This window comes from Zeus faber, assembly GCF_960531495.2.
Source record: "Zeus faber genome assembly, chromosome: 4".
NCBI lineage: Eukaryota > Metazoa > Chordata > Actinopteri > Zeiformes > Zeidae > Zeus > Zeus faber.
The window spans coordinates 30,574,959-30,585,644 of NC_137191.1; the positions used below are offsets into that span (position 1 = coordinate 30,574,959).

General features: G+C 44.1%; 1 protein-coding gene across 1 annotated transcript; it reads left to right on the top strand.

The window, feature by feature from the left end:
* Positions 1–8,919: 8,919 nt before the first annotated feature.
* Positions 8,920–9,966, top strand: LOC307229541 (galactosylceramide sulfotransferase-like; the record flags this gene model as incomplete). Its single annotated transcript, XM_079999540.1, has 1 exon — positions 8,920–9,966. One exon carries the CDS (start codon positions 8,920–8,922, stop codon positions 9,964–9,966), a length of 1,047 nt encoding a protein of 348 aa, XP_079855666.1.
* Between the last annotated feature and the right edge of the window lie 720 nt (positions 9,967–10,686).

Sequence of the window (10,686 nt, forward strand, 5' to 3'; positions counted from 1 at the left end):
CATTGCATACCAGCATAGTGTTTAAATAATAAGCATATAAAGTACGCTGGACAATAGTATTAAGATGTAGTATGTAGTACCATTCCCGACACAGCTACACCTCCACAAAGATACACACAAATGTAAATTTGTAGGGACGATAAGGCAATTCTGAGACAAAATCTCAACTACACGTCATGTGTACCTGCAGTTCATCTTATTGGTTAAGTAGGAAAGGGGATCTAGTCGCATCTAAGGTTCACCAACACCCAACACGGAACTAAAGCAAAGCACCCACATGCAGAAACTGGAATGGAGAACAACAAAGGAAGTGCGACACGTAAAACCTTCGGTCGTTAAAATGTGTGAGGGGCGAGGGATTTCTCTTACGTTCCCTGTGCATTCTGGTTTTGGTAAATGCGACGCTGCCCCCGAGTGGACTGATAACCGTAATGCACAGGTATGTCCGCAGGCACCTATACAAACCCTTTTTTTAGCTACTTTTTATGCTTTTTTATAAAAAACATCCATTAACTCACCCAAGTATATCAAAACTATATAACTAACTAAATATATTAATCTATTATGATTTATCTATTAATAAATCACTATCTAATAAAAATAGATGTTTGTATTATTATTATTATTATTATTCTACATCATTATAATATAGTGTTATTATATATCATAAATTATTATAGCATATTTTTATATTATTATTGAATTAACTATTAACTTTTTTTTTAACGGGAAAACTTAATAGTAGATAAACTAACAATTACAAAAGGAGTTATGTTGAAAATGTTTAAACTTTTCTGCTGTTGAAATTCTCCACAATAGGTTTCCAGAACCTTAGTGGGAAGAAAAATGCAATAATAATTTAAAAAAAAAATGAATTCTCTCCCTCCTTCCTCCAAAAAAAAAAAAAAAAACATTTTAAAATGACCTGGAAAGCAGCTGCCTCAAAGGGAAATTACAGTAATCGCTGCAGTGGGGAAGGTAATGGAAACTACAGAACAAATTGTCTTGGAGTGACAGTTACATTTTGAGGGGTACTTCTTTCACGGCAACAAATCCACAAATTCAAAAACACACACTCTCTCTGCCACACACGCACACCCTGTAATTTCCTCTATGTCAGGTTTGATTGAGTCGTTCCCTCATCTGATTTGCAATTCGATTTTTAATTGGAATTTAAATTGAGTTTAAATTGTTTCCCTGTAGGAAAATACGAACTGCCCGTCGCTTTTAGTGATGATTAAATTCACATTTTCTTTCTTAATTTTACCTCACCCCCCAACATACATTACACTTTTCTTTATAGATTTATTTTCTCTCTTTTGGGTACTTTTGAGCAGAATAAATGGGTGCGAGGACCTTCCCTAATTGATCAAATTGGTGTTTTGGGTGTAAGTAATAAAAGTCTCTAGTTACTGTATGTATGGCCGATCCGGTCGTATTCAATGGATAATATTGTTTTGACGTTCTACTTTAGTTTACTTACAATACTTACTTAATGAAGAAAACATGCATGTACACGCAACTGCCAGTATCCATAAAGAGTGCAAAAAAGTTATGGTGTGAGGAATGAAGTACCGGTAGATAGACAGACAGACAGCGCTATATGAATTTAATTTAAGTGAACGGATGAATCAATGAAGCATGTGTGAAAGGCAAAAAGTGGCACTGGGAGATAAGGAGAGATGGAGAACAGGAAAATGAACATTAATGAGACTGGGATTATGATTGTGTGGAGGAAAAGAGAGAAAGAGGGAATTGAAAAGGAAGAGAGGGACTAATAACCCTGCACAACTGGAGTATTTACTGCTCTCTTAAACAGTACTCATTTATCTCAGCAAAAACCTATTAGCGACACACACACACAAATACATTAAGGCATAGAACACACTTCAATATACTCAAATAAGAAGGCACATAAAGTGAGTTTTGTGTATGCATGTCGAGTGGCTTCTCCCCTGAGACAGTTCCTCTAATTAGCGCCATATAAACGAATAGGTTAAGCGGTGCTATTTATGAGCTTCTGCGAGAGTGTATTCACTTCTCTCTCCCTCCCTCCCTATATGCCTTTATTGAGAAGACGCCTGCCGGCTGTGAAGGAACCAATCTGAGTGTCCAAAACAAAAACAGAGGAAGCAGCATAAAGAGAGAGAGATTTCAGCAATCCAATAAAACCCCAAGGAACAAATAGGAACTTCCCAGTAGGTCTTTTAAAAGTATACCTGTACGGCTGGAAGGCTGTTAAAATAAGTTACATACAACTGTTACAAGGTTATGCCGAGTGAACCCAGGTGCAGAGAACGAGGCAGAGGCGAGGTGGCAAAAATAAAGGTTTACTTGAAACAAGAACCAAAAACGGCCAAAAAAACAAAGAATTTCGTGGGCCTGGAAACGAGAGCGTTGTCCCGGACCATCGACGGGTCCAGGACATCCCGGGCCGGAACCCAGGAGCGCTCCTCCGGACCGTAACCCTCCCAGTCCAGCAGATATTGCAGGGCCCCGCGGACCGCGGAATGATGCGAGGCACAGGAGGAGGCTTCGTGGTGGGCGCCAAGGTGCTGGTGACCACTGGTCGGAGCCGAGACACGGAAGCGGAAGGTGGGGTTTAAAGTGGAAGGTGGGCTTTATCCTCATGGACCTGGGGAGCAGAAGACGGTATGCGGCAGGATTGAACTGCCGCACGATCTTGAAGGGCCCAACATACCGTGGCGCGAGCTTGCGTGACTCCACCCGCAATGGAAGGTCCCTGGTGGACAGCCAGACCCAGAGCATAGGCGCTGGTCTGCGCCGTCGGTTGGCCTGGATCCGCTGCTGCCGGGATGCCCTCAGCAGCGCCTGAAGAGCCCTCTGGTCCTGGATCCTTCCCTGTCGGCTCACCCACACAGCTGCGTCTCATCCACATTAAGCGGCAGTACTTAGCTTCACGTCATCTTCTGTCAGGATCCTGCCCTGCTTTGATTCCCTGTCTGTCTATCTCCGGCTCCCTCTGTCCCTCTTTGGCTCCCTCTGTCTGCTCTAGGTCTATCTGTCTCGGTCTCCCTCTAGCCCTCTCCAGCTACCTCTGTCTGTCTATAGGTCCCTATGCCCCTCTTTAACTCCTTCTGTCTGTAATCTCAACACCTGTCTTCACCTTCTTCATCACTCCTTTTGTATTTAACCCGGTCTCATTCCCTCTGTCCGGGTCAGTTCGTTGCATGTGTTGCAGCATGTTTTCTCGCATGTTTCCCTGTGTGTGCGCTCCAAACTCTCGGTTCCTGAGTCTTTGCCATCCCAGACTGCTCGCAACCGCCCCCACTCCCAGCAATCAGATGCGGGGCTGTGACCCTGGCCCTTGCCTGCCCCATTCCTGCCCCTGAAGATCCCGAGCAGCCCGGCGCTCCCCAGTCTCTGGGGCCCAGCACCCCCATGTCTCCAATGCCCCCCTTGCCATTCTCCTGCCAAGACATTGGAGTGTCGAAGGGGGTGTTGGAAGGGGAGGAGCCTGCTTTCCGCCAGCTACTCTCGGTCTCCTGGGGACAGGATCCTGACTTCTGCCGGGTGTTAGCATTCAACCAGTGGAAATTACATGCACCCCCATCTAGGCCTCCCCTTTCTCCGGAGTCCATCATTCTGGTCCCGGAGTCGTCGGCTGCCTCTCCCGAGGTCCAGCCCGCTCCAGTCGTCGGCTGGCTCTCCCGAGGTCTAGCCCATTCCAGTCCCCGAGTCGTGGGCTGCCTCTCCCGAGGTCCGGCCCGTTCCAGTCCCCGAGTCGTGGGCTGCCTCTCCTGAGGTCCAGCCCGCTCCAGTCGTTGGCTGCCTCTCCCGAGGCCTATCCCATTCCAGTGGTCGGCTGCCTCTCCCGAGGTCCGGCACGTTCCAGTCCCTGAGTAGTGGGCTACCTCTCCCAAGGTCCGGCCTGTTCCAGTCACCGAGTCGTCGGCTGCCTCTTCCGAGTTCCAGCCCACTCAAGTCGTCGGTTGCCTCTCCCGTGGTCCGGCCCGTTCCAGTCCCCGAGTCGTGGGCTGCCTCTCCCATGGTCCGGCCCGTTCCAGTCCCCGAGTCGTGGGCTGCCTCTCCCGAGGTCCGGCCCGTTCCCGACCCCGAGTCGTCGGCTGCCTTGCTCATCTGCCCTGAGGCTGGTTCCACCCCCAGAGCAGTCTGACTCCCGGACCCGGCCACCTGGTCGCCCTCCGGGGCTGCTTCGCTCATCTGCCCTGTTGGCCTGGGCAGGGTTCCGGCTCCTGTTTTCCTGAGTCCCTGCCTTCCCCCTCATGAGTCCCTGCCTGTCCTGATCCCCCTTCTGTTGCCTGTTCCTGATTCCCTGTGAAGCTCGGTGTAAATTAAAGGGATTAAAACAAGTTAGTTCCTAAAAGTTAAAGGGCAATTAAACTGAAATTTTGTTTGTTTGATAAAGATAGAAAAATGGTTAAATAAAAGAGTAAGACAATTTAATCATAAATAGGGTAGAGTGTAAATAGGTGAACAAGTTATTAACATAAACAGTTCTAAGCGATATTGTTTGATTGGTTACTGGAGGTATCCGTCAGTGCCACCTGTGGTAACTGGCCGTAGTTTAAGAGCGACGGGGAGACGATCGATCGACGTAAGCGGGGTTCAGCGCCTCGGCTCAGTTGACGGAAGTGAGGTGACCCGCGCTCACTGGCTTGGAGGAGAGACGTGCGGACGGACGAGGAAGGACTGAGGGAGAGCGGGAGAGAGACGAGAGAATGGAGAGGTAGCGCGGTGTATGATTGAAGAAAGCGGAGAAAGTTCAGCATAAGACCACGTACACGGAGTTGTGAAGCACTTTTCCAGTTGATTCCTAACGAGGATTTCACCTCCGCCACTGTTTTATTTTTTCGGACCACAACCTGTTTTCAGGGTTTACTTTGGACTTGTTCTTTTCCCCACTCTACGACTGCTTTTTCGGCAGCACCGCACCCGAGCAATGCACGTGTGCGCGTGCTTGTGTGTGTGCGTGTGTGTGTGTGTCCACAATTGTGGTTAATGTCGGGTTCAATTGTTCAATTGACCTGTTTGATGTTGGGAAATAAGGGATTTAAGTTTCGCGTGTACTGTTTGTTTTTCTAACTAAAAGCGGTCTGATGTGTGTTATTCATTTTTATTTTATTTTTTTTTCAATTAAGAGGGTAGTTATTATTTGTACATATGAAAAGCAGTCAGTAAACTGTTACTTATTTTATACTTATTTATACTGGGTCAGTTATTTAAACAAACGTCTAGCCAATGTGAATAGAGACTGAAGTTTTGCTTTGTTTATTAGTAGGATATAATAAGTTTCACCAAACACCAAACCTTTGTGGTAGCTACCTTGGAAACAGAACCCAAACACCCCAATCAAGGTGTTGGGCGCTACACCTGTCTGTATACACATTAAACCCCTGTACAAACAACTAAAACAGTGTGTGTCCTGCGTTTGGGATCATCTTGACCTCATCCCTAACATCTTCGCCAGATCGTACCGTCTACGATGCAGTTTCCATGGCCGTCGCCTCCTGTCTTCAATCATCAGACCCCAGAAGGACCTCTGCCCACTCTACCACTTATACTCTTTGCTTGTTTGGACTTTGAACTAACCCTGATAGTCCGCAATAAACCTGTTTAAAACCACATTTGCTTTTGAATCTGTGTTCAGCATCCTTGTGTCCCAAATTGAAGGTATCATAACAGACTCAAACAAACTAATCATTTTGGTAAAGGATTCATTTTGTTCATTTAAAATATTTTGTCCAAAATAAGGACTCACAACAACCGACCACTATTTTTATCTCAGTGAACAGTCCTCCACTAAATCTCCCTTCCACAGTGTTAAATGGATCACGTTTAATGAAATTGCTCTGATTCTGGGCTTCGCTTAAGTCGGGTTTTATTTTGCTTAGAGTGGACTGTTACACAAATTCCCTGTCTTTACTGGAACGAATCAGGACGTCTATTTCTATTAGTAACAGGCCAATTGATCTTGACCTGCTGATTGAGCAGGGTACTGCAGGGGGTGACAGCTTTGAGTTCATTTATTGTTAACCTCCCCAACATGTTTCCTTTCTTTCCATAAATAAGCAGGCTGAACAACTTTTATTCTATTGAGAGTTTGTTTTGGAAAATGTTGTCTGACATTTTGATGACAATTACATTTAGTGATTTTCTCTTCCAACTAATTTTGAGCATTCTATCTTTTAAAATGGTGACAGGCATTGAGTATATCATGCTAGAAGCTATGCTATTTAATACGTTCCAGGATGTAGAGCGGCAACTGAACCAGCAAGGACAGCAGGGCCATAAAAAGATAAGACAAGCAAAACACCCCTGTGTTATAAGTGTGTGTGGCATTGGCACATGAGAGAACCCAGCAACTGCCATAGGATTAAAAACGGTAGGTTTACTATAATGTACATCATTTAGGGATATAGTAAATGTCTAATTTTTACAGTTTTAAATATTCAACAGCCTGGATCAAATTAAGACTTTTTTTTTTTTTCTTGATGGTTCAATTTTAAAGCAATTAAAGTCAGTTATTTTAAAAGTGACGTGTCATACCAATGAACATTTAATAAGGTGCATTTTTCACGTCAGCCTCTCTTATAGTCCTCGACTATCTGTATTATGTGTGCACAGATGTTTATTTACTTTTATATCATTTTATTCATCTTATTCTTTATTCTGGAAATTGACTTGCAGCGTTCTGTAAATGTTCTTTCTGCATAGGCAATCCCATTCAGCAATAATAACTGCAATAGCTACACCATGAGTTTATCTGAAGCGATCAATAAAGCATTCATTCAACAGGAAATATTATACTGACCAAACTGAACTATGGTACACTCAATATTTATTTGAAATGGTCTCATTAGTAGTATGCCTATTTTTATGACTAGTTTGCCTAGTTCTATAACTACTATGCCTAGTTTTATAACTAGTATGCCTAGTATGCATATTTTTTTATAACAAGTGCGCCTATTTTTTTGATAACAAATGTGCCTATTCTTTTATACCTAGTATGCTATTTTTTTATACCTAGTATGCTTAGTTTTATAACTAGTATGCGTAGTTTTTTTTATACCTAGTATGCCTAGTTTTTTCACTAGTATTCCTAGCGCAACTGCAATGCATCTTACTTAATTATTAATGTTCGTAAATTGAAAATATTTGCATTCATGCCTTCATAGTTTCTATGTAGTGTCACAAGATGTCGCTGCTAGCTAATGTTAGCATTAGCCTGTAGGCAGCGTGAAACGAGGGACGTGAAAACAGGCAGGGAGGAGGGGTTGCCAGGGACAACGGTCAATATTAACAGACATCGGCCAATTGATGTGACTGACCAATCAGAAGTGAGTATTCCACAGAGCCGTATAATAATAAACAAATAAAAGTGCCAATAGGTAGGGCAAATGTATTCTTGGGGCAATTTTATGAGGCATACTTACCACCTGTCTGCTTTGGATGAAACCAGATAACTAAAATATTATCAAATGTATACACATAAATACAAACGATGGTTGTGTTGAGGTTGTTTGTCAGTGCCGCCTCTGTACTCACAGTTCTGTTTCGTGGAGCTGTCTCTGAGCTCTTTCACTCCATAAATATTGATTGGCAGATTTGAAGATTGGCAGGCTAACAATAATTAACAAGCCCTAAAGTTAATACTGTTTGTTGCTGTTGCTATCAGGTTACCTTTGGACCATGTCTGACCGTCGGTGGATGAGGTGCAGACTGATGGGTAGATGCGCTCTCCTGGGAGCGCTCCTTGTGCGGGTCATGCACTTGCTCTTCTCTTCACAGATCCACCTCGCTGAGACAGAGTAAGACCTCAACAGACCTGGGCCATAATACGAGACATCATTGCAACATCACCATAGAATCAGATCAAAGATTCCTTTGATTGACCTAAAGGATAGATTTGTCATTTTTCAATCCAGGCCTTATTAAAACATTGGTTCCCATCATTTATAACTGTTCACAGCATGACATGCTGAACACTTTACTATTGAGAAACTCACCACCACCTAATGTTCCCATGTGTCTTTATATATTTTTGAACGTGGTATGAATAACACAAATAGCACATTTAGTTGAAAACCACTTTTTGCAATTGCCACAGTACATCCAAAATGCAACATTGGCTGCGGTAGATCTGTGGAAGTGGGAAAAATGTAATAAAGCCAAGAAAAACCTGACAAAAATGCATGATTTTGGTCCATTTTTTCCAGTAGCTTATAGCATATAAAGACTGTCTGACAATAACTTTCCGTTTCCAATTTTTATAAGGTCTGGGATAAATGACAAACATTTTTTTAAATTTGTGTTTTGTCGGATATTGTTTGCAAAACCAACTATCAGGTAGGAAGTGATTGAGTGAGAGTAAAGAGTGAAGAGTAAATTGTAATCTTTAATTATTATTTAGAAAAAATATATATTTCATTCTCTCTGTGGCCACGTCTATGTTCTCAACAGTGGATGTTGTTAATTGAAAGCACTTTGAAGGCAGCAGGATTCAGCTATTCGTGAGATAATAAGTTATAATAACATATTTGTCAAATGCAGAGCTATCATTTGTTGGCTGGTGATATATACGTTGGCCGTGTCTGAATAACAAGAAAGATGTGAAGATAACCTCACACGACACGACGAGCATGAGCAAATCATTTCAATTTGGAACAGTCACAAACTAATATAAATTATATTGGAGATTAGCAATCAAACGAGTGATCAACCAAGCGTAATCAAGGGTGTTGACTGGTAAAGATTCTGAATTATGATTATTAAGTATCAAATCGGTTTGATGTGATATGATATTTGACCAAGTGGTCTTTTATTAGGTTTCCGGTGCCTCACTCCTGTGCCCACATTTCAGTTGACAGCCCTAGCCAACCATCGGCGATCAGCTCCCGACAGGCTAAACATCGCAAAGCGTCTTGCAGTCCCAAGATGGACATAATGTTCATGAAGACACATAAGACGGCCAGCAGCACTTTCCTCAACATCCTGCTCCGCTTTGGTGAGAAGCACGGGCTCAAATTTGCCTTCCCAGCCGGCCACAACGACTTCTCCTACCCCTCGCCCTTCCGGCGAACAGACGTTCAAGGATACAAACCTGGAACGTGCTACAACATCATCTGCAACCACATGCGCTTCAACGCCCCTGAAGTGGCCGAGGTGCTCCCCCTGGACACCTCCTATGTCACCATTCTGAGAGACCCAGCCGAGCTCTTCGAGTCCTCCTTCCACTATTTTGGTCCCACTGTGCCGCTGACTTGGAGGATCCCCAGCAAGAGCAAGATGGCCGAGTTCCTGCGCAACCCGCAAGGCTACTTCGACCCAAATGGGATTAACGCCTTCTACCTGAAGAACCTGCTGTCCTTTGACTTGGGGCTGGACAACACCCTGGAGCCGGATGACCCACGCGTTGATAGTGGCATCGCGGCCATCGCCGAGCGATTCCAGCTCGTCATGCTGAAGGAACACTTTGAGGAGTCCCTCATCCTGCTCGGGGATGCCCTCTGCTGGGAGATGGATGACCTGCTGTCTTTCAAGCTGAATACCCGCATGGACTCGGCCGTCTCTAAACTGACACCAGAGCTGAGGGCCAGAGCATTGGAGTGGAACAGTGCGGACTGGAGGCTATACCGTCACTTTAACGCCACCTTCTGGAAAAAAGTGGAGGAGTACGGACACATGCGCATGGCCAAGGACCTGGCCCAGCTGAGCAGGAGAAACGCGGAGATGCTGACGATGTGCGTGGAGGGAGGCAGAGCTGTGGAGGCTGCCAGTATCCAGGAGTGGAACATGAGGCCCTGGCAGCCCCTGGGGGAGAAGTCCATCATGGGCTACAACCTGAAAAAGGGCACGGACGCGGCACACCAAGAGCTATGCCGCAAGATGCTCACACCGGAGATCCGGTATCTGACTGAGCTGGGAGTCAACCTGTGGAAGACGAGGCTGTGGGGTCACATCAGAGATATAATCAACTGGTGACATCATTGACTTATGCCCGAGTGAATCCCAACCTCTGACTCATTTAAGCAATTTATTTGTACGAATGAATCGTTTGCAAATCTTGCATCGCTACAATGAAGGGCTGAGCATCCTTGCACCAACTCCAACTCACATGACCCTGGCTTCCAGGTGAAGAGCAATAAATGTTAGCATGTTCATTAAAAATATATATTGCACTACTAGCTTATTCCTGTTTGGGGCAAATCCTCACCGAATGAGCAAGTTATGCCATGAGCTGATAAACATTTATCCTTTGGTGGCGAAAGGATAAATGTTGAAGTAGAAGCAGAAAATACTACTCAAAAATAGCTCATTCGGAGAAACGCTCCTTAAAATAATCTTTACTCATAGATACTATGGATACATATCAATATCCATTATCAGTGACAGATTGGTCATCTGGCATTTGCACAAATGCAAGCACTGCCCGGCCGAGACTGCATGGTCCCTTGCCATGTTGGCCGAGCACATAGGAGTCACAGTCATGGTGGGTAGCAAATCAAAAAAAATGTAGTCATGACTTGATTAAAACTAATAAATTAATTGATCATTAATCAATTTTGAAATGTTGAGTAGGTGTTGTAGTGTTATTTTGTTATTTTGAAAGAAGCTTTCCTTTACATAAATAAGTACATTTCCACCCTAAATTGATGCAGAAAAGGCACAAATTGGTGCATTCAAATTCAGCAGAATGCAGGA